This window comes from Delphinus delphis, chromosome 15, assembly GCF_949987515.2.
Source record: "Delphinus delphis chromosome 15, mDelDel1.2, whole genome shotgun sequence".
NCBI classification, from domain to species: Eukaryota; Metazoa; Chordata; class Mammalia; order Artiodactyla; family Delphinidae; genus Delphinus; species Delphinus delphis.
The window spans coordinates 29,515,335-29,537,998 of record NC_082697.1 but is presented as its reverse complement, the minus strand read 5'-3'; the positions used below and the strand labels follow the sequence as shown (position 1 = coordinate 29,537,998).

Sequence of the window (22,664 nt, the reverse complement as noted above, 5' to 3'; positions counted from 1 at the left end):
AAAGAGAAATAAAAGCTTTTAGCAAGCATCAGTGAGAGTAGAAAAACCTTAAATCTATCTATGCCTTTTTTGAACACTGAGGATTAAAGAATATCATAAAAATCAGAAAAAATAAGTCTTATGCAATAAGACAACAGAAACTTGATTTCTCTCCTTCCCCAACCAAAAGAAACATTAAACAAAACATGTGAGGCATTGATTGTCAAGACACTAGACATCAGGCAATGAGGAGTAGTGATTGCCTTGAGAGAGAGAAATAAACAAGGTGAGCCCCATGAATGTCCTAGCTTACTACAGTTGACCCTTAAACAACAGGAGTTTGAACTGCATAGGTCCACTTATATGCAGATTTTTTCAGTAGTAAATACTATAATACTACACGATCCACAGTTGGTGGAATCCATGGATGCAGAATTGCATTTACAGAAGGCTGACTATAAGTTATACTTGGATTTTCAACTGCACAGAGGGTCAGTTCCCCAAACCCCCTTATTCAAGGGTCAACTGTACTTTGAGAAAATTTCCAGGCCATGGCACAGGAAGGGGGTACCCAGGTCGATCCCAGTGCACTTCCTGAGCTGAGTAGATGCAGCTGAGAGTCTGGTGAGACCAAGACGGCTAGAGTACTAAAGAGGAACAGAACTCCCAAGATCTGCCAAGATTCCTCTTTCTCCCCACCCCCACATCCCAAGTGTTCAACAGCCTATTGATCTATGTGTTCATGTGTGATGTAACTACTGAAAGTGGAGGAAGAAAAAAATATCTGAAAGTATTCCAGAACAGTGTCTGATGCATGCTCAGAGCTGGGAATAGTACCTGTTCCCACCAGTTTGACTCAAAAAATGCATAATTCACAAGGGGCATTGGATAGAGTCCTCAGGAAGGTTTTGTCTCCTGTGGGGAATAATCAGCCCTTGTCTGAGTACCAATCTGGACCTTCCTAACAATTTATAAAAGCAAGAACTGAAAGGATCAAACTGTTTCCAAGTAACTGCATTCCAGAACAAATCACAAGAATATTTATAGGAATACAAAAATATCTAGCACCCAACAAGGTAAAATTCACAGTGTCTGGCATCCAAAGATTATCAGTTTACAAAGAAGTGGGAATATGACTGATAATAAGGTAATCAGTCCATCAAAATTGACCTAACATTGACAGAAATGTTAGAATTAGCAGACAAGGACATTAAAAGTTATTCTCACTGTTCCATATGTTCAAGAAGCTAGAGGAAAGACTGAACGTGTTGAACAGAAACAGAAAATATAAAAAAGACTCAGATTGAACTTCTAGAAGTGAAAATTGCAATATCTAAGATGAAAAAATATACTGGATGGCAGTAACATTAAATTAGACTCTGCCAAGGAAAAGATTAGTGAATTTGAAGCCATAGCAGTAGAAACTATCCAAGATGAAGCACAGAGAGACTAAAGAATACAGAAGAATGAAAGAGCATCAGTGATTGCCAAATTAGTCGTAAGGACAGAATAAAGACATTTTAAAACTGAAAAAAATTTCCTCCCATTAATCTTTTCTTAGAAAGCTGTTGGAGGATGTTCTCCAGCAAACAAGTTAACCAAGGAACAGGTGACAAATTAAGTCATGGAATCAGATCCATCACGTGAGAGCACCAGGATGATAGCAAAGAGAAGTCTCATAGTGAAAGTTGCAGTTGCACAGCAAGCTTACATAACAGGCATACCAGAATGAAGCAAGAAGAAAAAGCAATGATAGATTATCTGATATCTTTAAGCCAGTGGTTCTCAATTGGGGTGATTTCGCTGTCCCTTCTTCCCCCTCCCCCCAGGTCACTTGGCAATATTTGGACATGCTTTTGATTTGCCTGGTCCGGGGCTGGGAGATGGGTTGTAGGCATCTAGTGAGTAGAGGTCAGGGATTTTGCACAAGGCAATGCACAGGGCAGCCCCTCACAACAAAGGAATAACTGGCCCAAAATGACAGTAGTGTTGCTATTGAGAAACCCTAGTGTAAGCATACTAGCAAATTAAGTGGGAAAGGTAGAAAAAATTTTAGGATTGAGTTTTTAAGTTACACAAGTGAAAAGAATGAAGCTGTTGGTAGCTCTTGGAAAAACAAAATTTGTTTAAGAAAGCAAATATGAGTATGGTATGCACTTGGCCTGCAGTAAATTTTATATATTTTTAATATATATATTTATATATATATATCCTTAATATTATAAACAATAACTACTGGTATAACCAAAAAAGTCATGATATTAGATAATGTTAAGGTGTATATGTGAGAAAACGTATGAGAATGGGGATAGTCGTAGCAGAGCTACATCTTTGCCATAAGTCAGTATTTAATTTCTAAATTGATAAATCAAGAAATAGTGATAGAAGCTTATATCAAAATATGGAGGTAATTACCAAAAAGAAAATGTTAAAAGACTTCAAAGTGGTTGCCTCTGAGGATTAAGACTAGTGGAGGTTTGTGAAAGGTTGGAGTTGGGATTAAAATTTTTTTATTACAAGCCTTTAGGACTAGTATTTGATTTTTTAAAACTATAGGAATGTATTATTTTAATTAAAATTTTATTCTAAACAAAGACAAAATATTTTTGTGTGTATATGTATATAAATATATATATGCCCATCATTGAAGATATTCAGAAGATATACCAAAGTCTCTGAACAGATAGTTTCCTTGAATGGGACACATTTATTAATATGTATAGGTTCTAGTATAATATAAAATTTTTATTTATTATTCTAATCACTGAGTTTTCACCAAGATAGTCATTTCTAAATGTCAGGAAATAATTCTGATCATCCTAATGATACTGACTCAGTTATTTCAATGTTTTTCCCCTTGTGTTGCAGTTGCAGGATGTGAGTTTGAATCTATGGAATGTCTACAGCAAGATGGATCCTATGTCTCTGGAGACTTTGCTTTCAGAAGTAAGGAGCTATACTGTATTTAACTTATAAATATTACAACCAGCTCAATTATCCACTAATGGTATTTAACTTGTAGAAACGCAGGATATATTTTAGTTTGCTTTAGTCAAAGAATTGAACAGTTTCTCCCCCAATTATTATCTTAAACTTCTTGGGGGGTGGAAGGGGACCTCTTCCACTCTGAGGAAACCTCACCTGAGATGAGACCAAGGCTGCCTGCCTGGTCCAAGATTTAGGTTTTGACCTAAAGACATTCTTTCCGTTGGGCTGGACTTTAGAAAAACAATAAAGAGGGTGTCTTTTTGCACTCTTTCTCTGGCATGAAAAGATTAAAAAGTTGGTGTATGCCTTAAAAGAATCAAGGATTAGGCAGGGGTTGGCAACGTTTTTCTGTAAAGGGGTAGACAGTAACATTTTAGGCCTTGTGGGCCCTGTGTCTCTGTTCGAACTACTCAGCAATGCCATTATAGACAGTGCTTTAACAAATGAGTGTGTCTGTGTTCCAAGGAAAGGCCATAATTTACTGACTCCTGGATTAAAGGGTCAGGCATTAATTTTTCATCTGAACTTTGAAGAAAAAATTCACAGTGCGCAGAGCAATTTGCAATGAGGAGCAACAAACAAAACTAAGGTATAGGTACTTTGTTTAAACAGCTCAGTAGTGTCTCTCAGGGGTCATGGATGGATATGCATGGAAAAAGAACAGCTTGTATGTAGCCTTTTAATGAAATGAGCTGTGAAATCAAGACCCAACAAAAATAATTCAAAAAATGAAGACTGCACATCAGTCTCACAAATATTAATGCCTATACTTTAAGTAAAATGGTAGCAAACAGTATCATATTAAAAGAACATTCTGTGATGAAGCAGAGTTTATTAAGGGCTTAATATTTAGTTTAATATCAGGAAATCTATTAGTGTAATCACTACTGATTTTTCTCCTTGGAACCATTTATGATAACTCCATAGATGCTGAAAAGGCATTTGATGAAATTGAACATCCATTCTGTTAAACATTTCTAATAAAATAGGAATATAAAAGAAAATTAAAACCTGAACTTTTTGTTCTTTAAAAAGACCGAATCATCATCATCAATCCATGGCTTGCCTAATTATGGGAAAAAGTGAAAATGCAAAAATGACAACATTAAGAGTGTAAGAATGATGGTAATTCCCTGGCGGTCTAGTGGCTAGGACTCCATGCTTCTACTGCTGAGGGCCCAGGTTCAATTCCTGGTTGGGGAACTAAGATCCCGCAAGCTGCGTGGCATGGCCACAAGAAAAAAAAAAAAGGAAAAAAGAGTGTAAGAATGTTAAATAAAATTTAACCAGAGACAAATAAGAGAGATAAGTAGTTTAGGAGTTTCTGCACAGTATCTGGGACCCATGCCCCACTTGCATGCAGTGCCCTGAATGTGAGGATGCTTCAGGTCACACATGGAAGCTAGACATAGCATTGTAGTTTTGAGAACATCACAAGCATCTCTGGAGTCAATGGAATGGGACCACTCAGGAGAGCATCTTTAGTTACACCTAGAAGAGCAGTGACATCATGCAACTGAAGAAGCAACAGTGGTAATCATCATGGGCTGTAGACCAGGCCATTTCCTGGTTTTCTGACTTCCAGTGAGCTTGGTATTCTTAAGTGATACCATGAAGAAGTAGAAAGGAAGCCCTTTTAATGTCTGATAGTGGACTTCCCATCTCACAGGAAGAGTGAGGAGGACTCAGGGCCAGATTTAATTTTATTTAGAAAGAATAAAGTAAGGTGATATTTCTTATACCAAAATATGATTGAGCACATTTATACCCACTACACTATGGAGAGCTCTTACAAATTGATAAGAAAAATACAACAGTGGGGAACTAGGAGACAACCGGAATTGGCTGTTCACAAAATAAGAAATAAAAATGACCATGGTTTTCCACTCCCAGTTAGGGATATAGAAAGTCAAAAGAGACCATTATTCTCACCCTAATAACCAAAACAATCTGAATATGCAACAGAATAATAGTGTAAAATCATTAGAGAGCTGAAGATGCAAGGAAACCTCAAAGAACTCTGTTTTCTAAAAAAGTAGGGCCCTTCATAGGACACTGTTCTCATTTCCAGTAGAACAGCAGGAGGAAGAGAAATCTATCACAGACAGAGATAAGAAAAAATCAGTTGACCTTTTAAAGCGCTTTTAATGGCTGTATGTGAGTGAGTCAGCACCTACCCCTGAACTCTAAACCATAGGTCTTCACAAGCGCTCAGGGTAGTCCACCAAAGATTAGGAGCCAGGCAGGAGCACTGACAACCATCCCCGCTGAGGTACTTGACACTCAGCTATAACCTGGATTAGCGCAGGAGAGCTGAGAGCAGTCATTTGGAGGCATTCCAGATCTTTACAGAGTATAAGCAGCTGCCCTCTTAAGCCTGGATGCGAGGTAGCAAGGCAAGGATCTCTCTACACAGACAGAGCCAAGGGGACTAGAGAGCAAAGAGAACTCGTTAGCCACCCAGAAAAGTGGTAGCCAGCTTGTAAAGCAGGGAGAGATTGTCCATGATTCCACAAGCTGGTGGCTCAGCTATAAAATGCAAAGAGACTTCCAGAATCTTGTCCCAGTACTCTGAGCAAAATCTTTATCAAAGTTCACACCCCACCCTCGAAATACTTGAATTTAGTGATGAAGTAAACCAAACTACAAATGCTACAAAATGCAGACCCTGATCAATTATAGATCAAGTTGACTTAGATCCCTGCTTTAGTGGCCTAACAAAAGAAAGGGATCTAGTGGCCCTTTCCTAGAGGTAAATGGTACTGTTTACCTCTGTTTTTACTGGTCTTTTATACAAAATGTCTGGCATATGATTTTTTAAAAATTATAAGACCAGAAGAAACAAGAAAATTTGATCTGTTTAAGTAACTGATAAAAATGCTAAAGAATCTGGAAGAAAATGGGACAACATGTGTGAAGAGTTGAGGAATTTTAGCAGAGACCTGAAAACTATAAAAAGAACCAAATGGAAATGCTAGAAATGAAAAATATATGGTATAGAAATGGAGGATTTATTAGGTTGGCTAATTTATCAGATTAGACACGAATGAAGAAAAGTTCAGTGAACTTGAAGATAAGTCAATAGGAAGTTTCCAAACTGAAGGACAAAGAGAAAAAGAGCAAAAGGGGTGGAACAGAGCATCCAGTATCTGCCAGTGTCAAATGATCTAGCATAGTAGATCATTGGAGTCCCAGAAGGGAGAATAGAGAGGAAATGGGGCTGGAAATTTAAGTTGATAATGTCTGAGAACTTTCCAAATTGATGAAATAAAATACATCAATCCACAGATCAAGAAGCTCAGTAAACCCTAAGTAGGGTAAAATAAATATGTATGAAAATGACTATAAATTTGTGCAGGATCTCTGTGTTGAGTCTACAAGTGTTAATAAAATTCAAATCCAACAACCAAAAGAAGTTAAAATACAATTCTAGTCGTTACTTGTGCCTATAAAAAATTTTTAAAAAGGGAGCCAATCTGTACCCATATTACTTCTTAAAATCTACTTTTTTTTCTTCTCTCTTCTCTTGCTTAGCTGCTTCATAGCCTCCAAAGTTCTCTTTAAAAACTCTTTTTCTCTTCAATATCCAGATACTTTTCTGTTCACATGTATTTTCTCTTTGCTAAGACTGGTAATCTTATAGTCAGAATTAGCATCTAGGCCTTAATTTTTACTGGTCAGTCACTACTGGCAGCTCTTTGATGGCCAGGGATCCTACAGCTCCATGCTTCTTGGTCAGATCCTGCAAAGAGAAAATGCATACTGCTCTGAGATTTGATTTAGAAAGATGTTCAAAATATGTTTGGTGAGAAGAGTAAAAAGCAGAGTGTATTTCCATCTTTGTAAAATAATTTGTGTTCAGTGTCTTAGAAACTAAAGATGGTAGTCTCACTGGTGGTTGTTACTATTTTACTTATTTTCATTTTCTTGTATTTATTACATCATGTAATTCTTTTCTTTTAAATCTTTTTCTTCCTCCCTCCCTCCCTCCCTCCCTGCGTTGGGTCTTCATTGCTGTGCATGGGCTTTCTCTAGTTGCAGCAAGCGGGGGCTCTTCATTGTGGTGCACGGGCTTCTCATTGCAGTGGCTTCTCTTGTTGTGAAGCACAGGCTCTAGGTGCACGGGCTTCAGTAGTTGTGGCACGTGGGCTCAGTAGTTGTGGTGCACGGGCTCTAGAGCGCAGGCTCAGTAGTTGTGGGACATGGGCTTAGCTGCTCTGCAGCATGTGGGATCTTCCTGGACCAGGGCTCAAACCTGTGTCCCCTGCATTGGCAGGCGGATTCTTAACCACTGCACCACCAGGGAAGTCCTACCTCGTGTAATTCTTAAAAATACTTTTAAATATTGAAATTAAGCTTCTTTTCCCCCTCTGAGTCACCTGAGATCAGACACTGCCGGATGCCAGCATAGGGGCAAGAGTTCTGTCTTAAGTTCAGGGTCCTTTCCTGGTGGCCAAGGGCCAAGGCACACTGGCATGTTTCTTGGGGTTTGCAGACTTCTGCTGCTTATCTGATTTTGATATCCATCTGTGCCTGTCTTCTGGATTCGGCCTTCAGGAGTCTGAGCAGAGAGACTTTCTCTTCTTCATCATCAGATCCAACGAACCAATTCTACCTCCATACACAGTATCCATTTCCACAAATGCAGTGTTTGTGCTGGGGAAAAATTGGAGAATAGTGTGTCTAGTGGAAACCACACAGGCTCTGGGTATCCCTTACCTAGATATATTTTCACTTTTGCTAGTTGTTAGTATTGCATCCTTAGGTCACTTGACCATTGAGTACCTCAGTCTCCTCATCTATAAAGTGGGCATAGAGAAGTACACAAGGATATTAGGAAGATTTGAATACAAACACACACACACACACACACACACACACACACACACACACACACACACACACACACACACACACACACGTGAAATCTTCCATTTCAGTCATAGCATGGATTCCCAATGGTCTAGTGGTTAGGATTTGTCACTGTTGGTCATAGCATGGAGCTGAAGGCAGTATTTAATGATTCATTCCACCTTATTCTGTAATTAGTACTGACATATCCACCTCTTCAGGGAACTTTTTTGGGAGCAAAGTGCCTATCTTTTCTGTGTATCCCCCAAAGCGCGCAGTGTTTTTCCGTAGAAGATAGCCAGAAAATGGTGACTGCCCAACTGTATAACTCTATTTCTTATCGTAGACCCAAACCAAGGTGAGTGTCACCATGTAGGCCATTAAAATAGAAACATACTTTTGAGTTTGTTTCTAAATAGAATTGGAAAACAGAATAAAGTGTATTCTGTACTAATAGCTATATTGGTTCTTTTTGTTTTCCTAAGCCTCACAAAGTGAAGCATTCTGGTATAGCCCAAGGGATTGGACAGAGCCAATCAAGGAAAGCACAGACCCACAATGGGTTGCACAGCCTCAGATGTGACTTACCTGAGGCCAGTGATATGCATTATGGGTGTCTGAGAGGTAGAGCAGACAAGTTCCAGGAAATCAAGGTGGAGGTTCAGATGTTCTTAGCCAACTCCAGCTAGCCAACAGTAGAAGCAGAGAAATTGACAAGTACTGCAGACATCTAGTGTGTAAGGCCTGGTAATAAGCACTTTCTACAGGTTATTTCATTTAATTCCTATAATATCTCTGTAAGGTAAATAATAGCCCCCGCCATTATGCACATAAGGCATTTGCGGCTCAGAGAGGTTAGCTCCCTTGCCCGAGGTCACACAGCCAGTAAGAGGCAAAGCAAAGTTTCCAGCACAGGTCTTTCTGAATCTAATCATAGTTTAGCTTTGCCTGCTTGTGTGTGTTTTAGGTTTCTTCTCATGTATGGATTCCCTCTCCTTCTCTTTGTTCCCACCCATCCCTCGCTAACTGTCTGTTGAAGAAACCAGATCATTGTCATACGGTTGTCCTTGCTGGGATTTTTTTTTTTAATTTATTTTATTTTTGGCTGCTTTGGGTCTTTGCTGCGCTCGGTCTTTCTTTAGTTGCAGCAAGTGAGAGCTACTCTTTGTTGTGGTGCATGGGCTTCTCATTGCGGTGGCTTCTCTTGTAGCGGAGCACTGGCTCTAGGTGCGCGGGCCTCAGTAATTGTGGCCCACGGGATCAGTAGCTGTGGCTTGTGGGCTGTAGAGCGCAGGCTCAGTAGTTGTGGCCCACGGGCTTAGTTGCTCCACAACATTTGGGATCTTCCAGAACCAGGGCTCGAATCCGTGTCCTCTGCCTTGGCAGGCAGATTCTTAACCCCCGTGCCACCAGGGAAGCCCCTTACTGGGATTTTGTTGATTGCATTCCCATGATGTAGTTTAACAGTTTCCCTGTCTTCTGTATTTCCTGATTATTAGTAATTGAATCTAGAGGTTTAATCAGTTTCAGGGTTGATTTTTAGAAGGAAGATTACTTCATAGAGGGTATTGTGTTCCTTACCAAGAAGTATATGTATCGAATTGATTCTCTTTATTTTGTGAACAGCCATTGATATGCAATCTTCAGATCTTTACTTCATTAATTAGTCTTAATTCACTATTGCAAAATGGTGGTATTCCAATTCTATAATTCCTTCTTCATTTATATTCTCTAAAGAGAAATATTCAGCTTGCTAATATTGTTTATGCAGTGGTGACGTTCATGTAGGAAAAGCAAGATAAATGCTTGAATTCTTGCTTTCCTACATGACGTTCATGTAGGAAAAGCAAGATAAATGCTTGAATTCTTGCTTTTGAAGTTTTCAAAATAAGGTTGGTTCCCAACCGTTTTCCAAAAGTAACCAGTAAAAAAAAAATAGTTTTTTAAAATATATCTAATTTTGAACTCATAGATTTAAATATGTTTGATATGTTTCTGTCCATTGCAGTTATCATCTTTACCGATGCTCTAAATTGTTCCATCTTTGGGCTGTGGTCTCACTTCAAGTTGGTTACAAATCCTTTTAACACAATCTTAATAGTCCTCAATAACTTCTCTGCTATATACTGTGACAAGATATTCCAGGCTTATCTTGTACGTTTCCTGTCTCAGACCTGGAATTGGTCATTTCTCTAGTAAGTTACGGTTTCTTTGAGTGGGAAATCACATTTCAGCACCACAGTCTGGGTGCTAGAAATTCTCCTTGCTCCTGGTTTGGTCATTGTTTCTAGATCTCTTCAGTGGACGAAACTAGGAAATTCTCTTCTCTCTCTCCCTGCTCCCTCGCCTTTTCTCTCCTTGTGTGTGTGTATGTGTGTATACACATATACATACTTATATATACATGCACATGTATATACATACATAGGTACACACATATATACCTGATTTTTATCCTATGTTATATATAAAACATACTCAGAAAACAATATCAGCACTGTGTCCTACGTATTACTGAAAATAATTTTAGACATATATTGACATATATGTAATGTAATACATGTGGGTGTATATAAATATATATATATATATAATAAACAAAATATAGATTGTCTAGGCAGCAAATAGTGAAGTCACTTGAGAATGTTGTTTACACTAAGTATTCCCAGCAGAGATCCATTATGCTTTATGCCTAGGACCATTGCATGTCTAACACAGAGTTCATAGGTATGAGTACTTGTGTATCCTTAAAGAGAACAGTAGGGAAGAGCATAGATCCAGACAGCCAGTTTTAGTGCAGCAAACAGGATGCCTGCTGTAAGCAAGGCACTAGGCTGGGTGCTTGTCATGTACACTTACACAGTGTGAGATGGACAGTAAAGAGAACTATCCAATTTGAGTACAAATTAACAGCAACTTCCAAATAAGGACAAAGATGTCACTTGAGTATCTCAATCAAGCAAGTCATAGCTGATATTTTGGGTTAACTGATGATGCCTTAAAAAAAGCCAGGAACACAAAGCAATGTGTAGTGGTTGGGAACAGGAATGAGTTCAGAGAGGAGGCTGAAAAGCAGCTGGGATGGGGGAGGGAGGCAGGCTGTATGTAGAGGAGAGTCAGCTGGGAAGGTGCAGAGTTCCTCATACTTGGAGGAGAGGATGAGGGAGGCAAGGGCTCTGGGCCACCTCTGGCCCCACTGAACTTCTAACTAAAGTCAACTAATTTGTCCTTAAACAAAGCTTCACTCTGTGAGCTTATGGTACTAGGTGTAGTGTCTCATAAATAGCTTTAGGTGACTCATAAATAACTCCCTCTTCAACAAGCGTTGCTAACTGTCCTTTTTAAAAACAGCTTTTAAAGGACATTACTGCCCTTTTTTTTTTTTTTTTTTTTTTCCCCGGTATGCGGGCCTCTCACTGTTGTGGCCTCTCCCATTGCGGAGCACAGGCTCCGGACGCGCAGGCTCAGCGGCCATGGCTCACGGGCCCAGCCGCTCCGCGGCATGTGGGATCTTCCCGGACCGGGGCACGAACCCGTGTACCCTGCATCGGCAAGCGGACTCTCAACCACTGCGCCACCAGGGAAGCCCATTTACTGCCCTTTTAAAAAAAACAAAAAAAACAGCTTTATTGGAATATAATTTATATACCATAAAATTTACCCATTTAAAAAAAAAATTTACCCATTTTAAGTGTACAGTTTGGTGATTTTTAGTAAGTTTACAGAGGTGTGCAACTATCACCACAATTTGAATTTTAGAACATTTCATCAACCCAGAAAGTTCCCTTGTCCTCGCTTGCAGTCAACCTCCATTCCCACTGTCAGCCCTAAGCAAACCACTGATCTACTTTCTGTCTCTAGATTTGTCTTTTCTGAGTATTTCATATACTGTAGTCTTTTATATATGGCCTCTTTCATTGGGCATAATGTTTTTGAGGTCCATCCATGTGGTAACATGTATCAGTAGTTTGCTACTACCTTTTAAACAACATATTTAAACGGTCTGGTATTTTGAGATCAGATGCAGTTTCATGATTCTGGTTTTCTAAAGTACCTCCTTGAATGAACACATTGTCTTTTCATTTTCTTTCTAGGATTTGGTGGCTTTTGAACGTCAGTGGACTAGCTTCTTCGCCAGTTTTGACACAGAAATTCCCTTCTTGCTGGAATTGTCTGAATCTCAGGCGGGTGAGGTATGTAAAGGAAGGGTTAAAAAGAAAGAAGAAATTGGCTAGTTTATTTATTGTTTTTATTTTTATTAAAAATTTTCTCAGGGCTTCCCTGGTGGCGCAGTGGTTGAGAGTCCGCCTGCGGATGCAGGGGACACGGGTTCGTGCCCCAGTCCGGAAGGATCCCACATTCCGCGGAGCTGCTGGGCCCGTGAGCTATGGCCGCTGAGCCTGTGCGTCCGGAGCCTGTGCTGCACGACGGGAGAGGCCACAGCAGTGAGAGGCCTGCGTACCGCAAAAAAAAAAAAAAAGTTCTCAGAATACAGCACTACCAATCTGAATTTGGCTATCATTTCCTTAAGATTTGTTGCATGCTATAAAGAAGTTTTTAACTCCCATGCCAACCCCTATATAAGAAGGTTTTTTTTTTTCTGTGCCAGTTTCTCTACAAGAAAGATACTCATTTGTCAGAGGTGGTGCCCCTGTCAGCCAGGAATTCTGTTGGGCACCAGTTAATAAGCCTAGGAATAATTCTCCACATGTGAATAGCACACCTTTGTCAGTCGAACCTCTAGGTAATGCCAAGCTTTCTTTCTAGGCAGACAACAGTAGTGAAGTTACTAGGTTCAGGATAAGACCCACTCCATGAGTAAACTGAGGTATGTAAATCAAGAACTAAGGCACAGGGGCTTCCCTGGTGGTTCAGTGGTAAAGAATCCGCCTTCCAATGCAGGGTACATGGGTTCGGTTCTTGGTCAGGGAACTAAGATCCCACATGCCGTGGGACAGCTAAGCCCACTTACCACAACTACTGAGCTCACACGCCTCAACTAGAGCCCGTGTGCTGCAAACTATAGAGCCCATGTGCTCTGGGGACTGCGCGCCACAACTAGAGAAGAGAAAACCTGCAGGCCACAACTGGAGAGAAGCCCGCGCACCACAGCAAAGAGCCCGCGCGCTGCAACAAAAGATCCTGCGTGCCTCAACGAACATCCCGCGTGCCACAACTAAGACCAGATGCAGCCAAAAATAAATAAAATAAATAAATAAATAAAGTAAGTAAGGCACAAAACTGGTTCCCAAACTATTCCCCAAAACTAGTCAACAGGAAGGATCAAAAGAGTGATCTTGAGCTTGCACTTGAGCTTACTTTGGGCTTGCACTGCCCGTCCTCAGTTCTGCTGTGTTCCACTGTGACCCAGAACAGGCCCTACTCCTGCCCTTTGGAACTGGAGTTGATCTTTGTTGCTGTGCATTTTACTTTTACATTATGTTATAAACCCCACAATATTTTGGGGTTATCTTTGTTTAAACAGTTGTCTTTTTTGTCTTTTAAAAATCTTTAACAGTATTTTTTAAAGATTTAAATAATTCAAAAATCTTACATATCTGCCCATGTAGTTAAAATTTCTGGTGCTGTTCATTTCTTTGTGTAGACACAGATATCCATTTGGTATGATTTCCTTTGCCCCGAAGGATATCATTTAACATTTTTTGTAGTGTGAATCTTCTGATGATTAATTCTTCCAGCTTTTGTATGTCTGAAAAAAAATTTTATTTCACTTTCGTTTTTTTCTAATTAATTATTTATTTATTTTTGGCTGCATTGAGTCTTTATTTGCTGTACGCAGGCTTTCTCTAGTTGTGGCAAGTGGGGGCTACTCTTCGTTGCACTGTGCAGGCTTCTTATTGCGGTGGCTTCTCTTGTCACGGAGCATGGGCTCTAGGCACTTGGGCCTCAGTAGTTGTGGCTCACGGGCTGTAGAGCACAGGCTCAGTAGTTGTGGCACATGGACTTAGTTGCTCGGCGGCATGTGGGATCTTGCCGGACCAGGGGTTGAACCTGTGTCTCCTGCATTTGCAGGCAGATTCTTAACCACTATGCCACCAAGGAAATCCTTCACTTTCATTTTTGAAAGTATTTTTGCTGTGTATAGAATTCTAGGTTGACAGTTTTTTCCTTACAGTACCTGAAAGATGTTCCACTCTTTCTCACTTGCATTATTTCTGATGAAAAGTCATTGATCTTTATCTTTATTCTTCTGTACGTAACTTGTCATTTTTCCCTCTGGTAGCTTTTATGATTTTCTCTTTCATTACTGGTTTTGAGTAATTTGATTATGGTATGTCTCACTGTAATTTTGATCATATTTCCTATGCTTGGGTTTTGTTGAGCTTTTTGGATCTGGATTTTTAGTTTCATCAAGTTTGGAAAGTTTTTGGCCATTATTTTTTCTGTTCTCTTTTCCTTCAGAGACTCCAATTACTTCTATATTAGGCCACTTGAAGTTGTCCCACCTCTCACTGATGCCCATTTCAGTTTTTTATTTTTTTTAATTCTTTTTTTCTTATTACTGATTCTAAGAGTAAAAAATATTCAAAAAGATATACTCAGTGAGGGCTTCCCTGGTGGCGCAGTGGTTGACAGTCTGCCTGCTGATGCAGGGGACACAGGTTCGTGCCCCAGTCCGGGAAGATCCTATATGCCACGGAGTGGCTAGGCCCGTGAGCCATGGCCGCTGAGCCTGTGCGTCCGGAGCCTGTGCTCCACAACGGGAGAGGCTCCAACAGTGAGAGGCCCGCCTACCGCAAAAAAAAGATATACTCGGTGACGTGTCACTCCTGGGTTCTTACTACCATATTCTGATTCCCACTTTCTTCCCACCCTTTTTCCACCCATTCCATTACCAGTAGGTAACAAATCTCTTCAGTTTGTGGTTTATGTTTTCTGTCTCTTTTGCACAAATGATCAGATACATAGGTTATTTTCTTATATCCTTTCTTTCATTGAAGAGTAGCATACCATATGTAGTCATTTCCACTTTGCTCTTTTCACTTAACAGTGTATCCTGGAACTCTTTCTAGGTCAGTTCATTCTTTATTATAATTCATAATACAGTTGACCCTTGAACAACACAGGCTTGAACTACCTGGGTCCACTTGCATATTTTTCAGTAGTAAATACTACAGTACTACATGGTTCAGGATTGGTTGAATTCATGGATGCAGAGGAGCCGCGAATTCAGAGGGCCAACTATAAGTTATATGCAGAATAACCCCTGTCTTATGTATGTGTATTTAGGTTATTTTGCCGTTGCAAAGAGTGCCATAGTAAATAACTCTGTGCTTATGTATTTTCATATTGTTGGAGGTTTGTATACCTAGTAATGGGATTGCTGGGTCAAAAGGTAAGTGCATATGTAGTTGTGTTAGCTATTGCCAAATTTCTCTTCAGAAAGGTTGTCCTGATTTGCATTCCCACTAGCAACATATGAGAGTGCCTGTTTTACCACAGCCTCACCAATAGAATGTGTTGTCATACGTTTTAATTTTTGACAGTCTCATCGATGAGAAATGGTATCTTGGTATTATTTTAGTTTGTGTTTTTCTAATTATGACTAAGCTTGAACACTTTTTCATATGTTTGAAGGCCATTTTATATTTTATTTTCATGTCTTTTTCCCATTTTAATATTGGTACAATACTATTAACTGAGCTATAGAGCACAGGTTTTAGGTCTTTTGTTCCTTGTTTTTTATGAGTTCTTTATATATTTAGGCTATTACCTTTTTGTCTGTGATATATATTCCAAATATTTCTTCCTTATTTATCAATTGCTTTGTTTATGGTGGTTTTTTGCCATGCAAACTTTTTATCTTTATGTAAATGTATTAATATTTTCTTTTATTGCCTCTGGATTTTCAGTCATATACAGAAAGGCTTATAAATCTAAGGTTAAAGAGGAATTTACCCTTTTAGTACTTGTATGGTTTAATTTTTTTAATTTAGATCCGTAATTCACTTGGGATTTTTTGTGTATATGATGTGAGATATGGATATGTTGTGAGATATGGATCTAATTTTATCTTTTTTTCCCAAATCCAGTTAGAATCCTGACTATGCAGCTCACTAGCTCTGTGACCTGGGACAAGTTAATTAAATTAGCTAACTCATCTGTAAAGAGGGGATCATGATAGAATGAATTGCGTAGGTTGTTACTAGGATTACAGTTGACCCTTGAACAGCACTGGCATTAGAGACCCAGACCCTCCAGACCCTCCACACAGTCGACAATCTGCATTTAACTTATAGCCAGCCCTTTGTGTACACAACGCCTCCTTATACGCAGTCCTTCCATATTTGCGGTTCCTTGGCATCCGCGGTTCCACATCCACAGATTCAGCCAACTGCCTGTCATATATTACTGTGGTATTTACTATTTTAAAAGATCCACATATAAGTGGACCTGTGCAGTTAAAATGTGTTGTTCAAGGGTCAACTGTACTTGAGATAATACATTTAAATGCCTGTCACAGTTCACATGGTAAACCCTCAATAAACTTTAGCTGTTATTCCTTTAATATATAAAGAGTTTTTACAAATCAGTAAGACAAACTCCAAAACTCCAATTGATAAACATACAGAGGATGTAAATAAACAGTTAATTACCAAAGGGAAGTCCAAATGGCCATTGAACATATCTGAAATATTCTACTTCATTAAAAATCAAAGGGGTATAAAATAAAAACAACAACGAGGTACCATTTTTCGTTTGTCAACTTGACAAATATATTTTTAAAAGGACATTTATTGGACAGTGCTTACCCTGAGATAGGCACACTCAGATATTGTAAGTGGAAGTGTACATTGATCAGACTTTTTTGAAAAACAATTTGGCAATATAGTTTTGCCTTCTTACCCTATAATTTCATTTCCAGATTTGCCTTAAGGAAATAATCAGAGCTGTAGATAAAATTTATGAGAAGTTATTCATTACAGTATTATTTATGATATAAGAGTTAGTAGCAATATAAATTTCCAAGAATAAAGGACTATTTAATAAACTTTGGTACAATCTATATATATTCTATGAATATACCATAGAAGAAAGATTTGAAGAAAATGTACCAGAACGTTAATAGTTCTTAGAGATTGTAGGTGGTTTTTATTGTATTCTAAAATAAGCATATATTATTTATTTAATGGGGGGGAAACAATCAGTATTATTTAAGGGGATTAGAATTGCCTTTTGAAGTTTTGAACTCTTGACAAAGACCCTGCATATCAGTGTTTGATTAGTGTTTAGCCTAGCACTATGCACATCAAAGCTGAGAAGTACTTCTGTGGTTTCCTGGGAAACTTCTGTCAGTACTTCTGAGTCACTTGGATTCTCCCTCATTACTCATTTTAAATTAGTATACTAGAATTAATATATATTATAATTTATAGAATTAAAATAATTCTAATTATTGGAAATGTAGAAAAAAATTTAATAGAAGAAAAAGATTCCTATATGGTTAGTAACTTAGAACACAGATGGTGGTTTGTCCAATTTCCTTTCAGTAGTTAAAAACTGTAAAATTTGACAAGGATTTTTCTTTACCTTCCTTTTCCTTTCTTTTTCTTTTGCAGCCTTTTATCTTTTTTCTTTGCTAATTGTTGTTTGTTTGCTTTCTATCCCCAAAATTCATGTTGTTATCCACCACATATGTCCTCCCATGTTCTTATAACAATCTATAAACATGTATCTCTCCCTCTTTCTCTCTCTCTCTCTCTCTCTCTCTCTCTCTCACACACACACACACACACACACACGCACGCACACACACACTATAAGCACACATACATGCATATATGATGGGTTTGTGATTGTTTTATAAAACTGTGATCTTAATATATATAATGTTGACTTCTTTTTTAGCCATTCAGAAGTTACTTTAGTCATGGAATGATTTCCAGTCATATAACTGAAAATAGGTAAGATTCTTGGGAAAGAAATTGAATGGTAATAGAGAAAATGGGGTTGACAAGGGGGTGGAAATGGGAGAGAATCTAAGTACAGAAGCTGGAGTCAGGAAAATATGGGTTGACTTTAGTCATCACAGAGTAAGAAATCCATACTCTATAAAATTGTCTGTTTCACTGCTTTTGTATTAAAGTTTTATGTTAAGGTGGCTTTTAAAACATTGTAACTTGCTAAAATCTAAAGAAAGGAATTTTTTATTCCATCAGTAACCCAGCAAAGCTAGAGGAAGCAGAGTGTCCAAGGGCTGGGCAGTGATCAACAGTGGCTTGTTGGGGAGTAAAAGGGATTGGGCATAAAGGTCCAGCCCCAGGAAGACATGGGAGCAATGAGGGTTGCTGCATTTGTTTTCTTGAAGTGTTTCCTTCAGTACCTCTTTTGCAATGATAATCAGGAGGGCCCAGCAGCGGATAGTTCCTCTGATGGATAAATGCGAGTAGATCTTTCCTTTCTTTTCTTCCCCAATTGCAGTCCAATCTGGTAATGAGACAGACTACCCTGGCTGGGACTCAGAGTCATCTTTTTCTGCACAGAGTCTCACTTAACTTGAATTAAGCATCAGAATAGAATCAGGGTCATTTTTACTTTTAACAGCCCCAGTTTGTCTGAAGCTTAAGGAAGTATGTTTACGAACAATGAGAAGAAATACAAAGGATTTTCCACATGACATACTCTAAGGGCAATTTAAGGAAAGGGTATGGGATAAAGAAAGCTGTCTTAGTCTGTTTTAGCTCCTGTAACAAAAATACCATAGACTGGGTAGCTTATAAACAACAAACATTTATTTCTCCATTATAGTTCTGGAGACTGGGAAGTCCAGGATCATGGCACTGGCAGATTTGGTGTCTGGTGAGGGCCCACTTTCTCATAGATGGGTGTCATTTCACTCTAACCTCACATAGCAGGAGGGGCAAGGGGGATCTCTCTGGAACCTCTTTTATAAGAGTTTCTTTTATAATCTTGTTCATGAAGGCTCTATCCTTATGACCTAATCACCTCCCCAAATCCCTACCTCCTAATACCATCACTTTGGGGGTTAGGATTTTAACATGTTGAATTTTGGGAGAACACAACATTCAATCCATAGCAGAAACTATCTTTTTAAAATATCCTTTAGTCATTGACTATTTGTTGACAAATAGGTGTGACATACTAAGCAAGAGATACATGATTTAAAAATAAACCAGACACAGTCTCTTCCCTCATGGAGTGAATATTGTGGTGGAGAAATAAGACGTTAATCAAGCAACCTCACAAAGAAATATGTAATTGCAAACTCTGATTGACGCCTTGAAGGAAAAAAGAACATGGTACTGTGAAGACCACACTGGAGAGCTGACCTCTGGGGGGAGATGAGATGTGAATGATGAGTAAAGATAATTAAGGGATAAAAGCAGTGGTCCTGAGATGAGAACGTAAGGAACATAAAAGAAATGTGTGTCGAGGAACATAAAAGAAGATGAGTTTGGCTGGAGTGTGGAAGTTGGGAGAGAGTGGTCTTATATGGAGCTAAAGAAGTTGGCCAGGCCAGACCATGTTAGTCTTTGTTGGCCATGTGAAAGATTTCAGCCCTTCTCCTGAAAATAAAGGCTTTGAATGTTTAAAAGATTATCTTCTCTGCAATGTGGAGAATGGATTATAGGAGGGCAGAGTGGAAGCAGAGTGGAAAGTAAGGAAACTCTGAGGAAGCATTGCAGCCAAGAGGAAAGAGGGAAGAGAGGGATGGGTGCAGGGACGGGTAGGTGTGGTGGTGAGAACATTTGCAACCCTACTTTCCTCCTTCCCTCCTAAAGCTACTTGGGAATGGTTAACAGCTCTATTGTTTGTCTACAGTGGGAGTATCACAACTGCTATCATTCTTGAAAATGTATATTTCTATCAAAATGCTATTGTATAAAACTGGGATTTTGCTCCATCTCTGTATCGTGGACAGCAAACTTACAGAACTTTCTCCTTAAGCAGCAGGACAAGCTAAAAATATAAACATGGCTTGGGTTTAGGTATGTCCCTATGGGTCAGTAGGAGGAGTCAAAGATAATCTGGTATCTCTTCCCAACCAGCAGGGAGCATTAGGTGGACTGTACTAATCACCTTGCTCAAACCGCAGGATGACAGTCAGAGAAGCCCAAGAACTCACTCATTTGGAAGTTTCCCTAGCCAGTAATCTCTTCACTAATTACATGTTTTTGATTTGCCACTCTAGCCCTAATAGGCAGCCATTTGTTCTCTTTGGTAATCATTCCACACGAGAAAACCTGAATGCTGGCAACTTTAACTTCCCTTCTGAAGGGCACCTGGTACGCAGCACTGGTCCCAGCGGGAGCTTTGCCAAACACATGGTGAGTGGCTTGACTACCTGGTGCTTAATTGGTTTTATTATCAAATAGGGAGGAGGGGAGCTGGATAAATGGAACCTTTCCAACTAGTGTATTGATTTAACCTTGAACTTGAAGTTGTTTTGGTGTGAAAAGTGATTAAAAACTGACTGTGTATTTTTAGATAAGTACTAGATATGATTTGAAAGTATCATATTTAATTTTTAAATATTGAAGGGTAAAGGTTAAAAAAATACTTTCACGAACCAAACTTTCAGTTATCCAAGTAGTATCAACAGTAGAATAAGAATTTTAAATTAACTTGAAAATAGACAGTCATTCCAAGCCTAAATTTGCTATGTCTTGACTGTTACATTTCAAGTGTTAAAACAGAACTATCATCTAGAAATCTATATCCAGTGACAACCTCCTTCAGTAATGAAGGGGTAATCAAGACATGCTCAGATGAAAGAAAACTAAGAGAATTTGTTGCCAGCAGACCTACCCTAAAAGAATGACTAAAGGAAGTTTGGTCAAAACAAAGAAGAAATGATAAAAAAATTTAAAAAAAAAGAAGGAATCTTGGAACAATAAGGAGGACAAAAGAACACAATGATAAAACCAGTACATTTTTTTGTATACTTTAAAATAGTGAATTTTATCTCAAAAAAATTGCAAAAAAAGAAACCAACCCCAGTGCACACCCACATTGTGGATGACTTAGCCAATTTCTGTTTTTAGGTCTGTATGACTCCAAAGCCAAAGGGCTTTCAGTCATTAACTCAGTAATCATTATTGAGTGTCTACTATGTGCCAGTCACTGTGCTAGGTGCAAGGAAAATATAGTCATGGTCTTTGCCTCGAAGGATCTTACAGACTAGTAGAAGAGTCAGTGAGGATGGTGCTGTGAAATGTTTGGAGCAATAATTTAGCCATCCATTACACACCTTAGAATGGCTGAAACACTGACAACACCAAATGTGGAGCAACAGAAACTCTCATTCATTACTGGTGAGAATGCAAAATGGTACAGCCACTTTGGAGGACAGTTTGGCAGTTTCTTGCAAAACTAAACATACTTTCAACATCAGTCATGCTCTTTGGTATTTACCCAAATGAGCTGAAAACTTAGGTCCACACAAAAACCTACATAAGGAATTTTTTCTTATAACATCACTTTTCATAATTGCCAAAACTTGGAAACTTGGAAGCAGCCAAGATGTCCTTCAGCAGGTGACTGGATAAATAAACTGTGTTACATCCATACAGTGGACTGTGTTTCAGTGATAAAAAGAGCTATCAAGCCACAAAAAGACGTGGAGGAACCTAAAATGTATATTGCTAAGTTAAAGAAGGCAATCTTTAATGGCTACATAGTATATGACTCCCACTATATGACATTCTGGAAAAGGTACAACAGTGGAGGCAGTAAAGGGAATTCCCTGGCGGTCCAGTGGTTAAGGATTCCACGCTCTCACTGCCACTGTCACTGCCGAGGGCCTGGGTTCAATCCCTGGTCGGGGGAACTAAGATCCTACAAGCCACGCAGTGCAGCCAAAAAAAAAAAAAAAAAAATGGAGACAGTAAAAAGATCAGTTGTTGCCTGGAGTTTGGGAGGAAGGGAGAATAGATGGATCTTAGTGGATTTTTAGGGAAGTGAAACTATTCTGTATGATATTGTCATGATGGGCACATGTCATTATACATTTGTCATAACCCATAGAATGTACAATACAAAGAGCGAACCCAAATGTAAACTATGGACTCTAGTTAATAATAATTTATCAATATTAGTTCATCAGTTGTAACAAATATAATATTACAAGACAAATAATAGGGGAAATTGTGGAGGCAGAGGGAAGGACAGGAGATAATGTGGGAACTCTTCGTGCTTTCGGATCAGTCTTTCTGTCAACCTAAAACTGCTCTAAAAAAAATAGTTTATTACCAAAACAAAAATGTAGCAGGTTATTTATACAACTTTCTGTAATAATTGGGGTTCTTTATTTTACAAACGTGAAAACCTAATGAAGTCAAGGAACTTACTGAGACCTGGTCCTGGGGTGGTAGGGGGCCTAGTTATGAACTTTCATCTTCATTCAGCTCTGTTTCAAGGTGACATACTTATCTTTTCCATTTCTGTGCCATTTGTGAATAATTTACAAATTAACAGGTGATATTAAATCTGAAAATCCAGATTATCTGAGCAATTTTACATTACACATGCAAATTCTGTTGTACCAATTTCCTTTTTAATGTAAATGTCAATAACATTTTTTTTCAAGTATAGTCGATTTACAATATTGTGTTAGTTTCAGGTGTATAGCACAGTGATTCAGTTATACATATATATGTGTGTGTGTGTGTGTATATATACACACACACACACACACACACACACATATTCTTCAGATTCTTTTCCCTTATAGGTTATTACAAAATACTGAGTATAGTTCCCTGTGCTATACAGTAGGTCCTTGTTGGTTATCTATTTTATATATAGTAGTGTGTATATGTTAACCCCAGCCTCCTAATTTATCCCTCCCCTCACGCCCTTTT

The 22,664-nt window shown here is 38.8% G+C and overlaps 1 protein-coding gene across 1 annotated transcript in view; it reads left to right on the top strand.

Annotated features, from left to right (window-relative positions):
- Positions 1-22,664, top strand: part of DNAAF9 (dynein axonemal assembly factor 9) — a 149,038-nt gene that overhangs the window by 46,914 nt on the left and 79,460 nt on the right. Inside the window, exons 7-10 of the mRNA XM_060031149.1 lie at positions 2,848-2,925; positions 11,913-12,011; positions 17,689-17,744; positions 19,994-20,129. Of these exons, the coding sequence (XP_059887132.1) occupies positions 2,848-2,925; positions 11,913-12,011; positions 17,689-17,744; positions 19,994-20,129 (369 nt within the window). The remainder of the gene's footprint in view (positions 1-2,847; positions 2,926-11,912; positions 12,012-17,688; positions 17,745-19,993; positions 20,130-22,664) is intronic.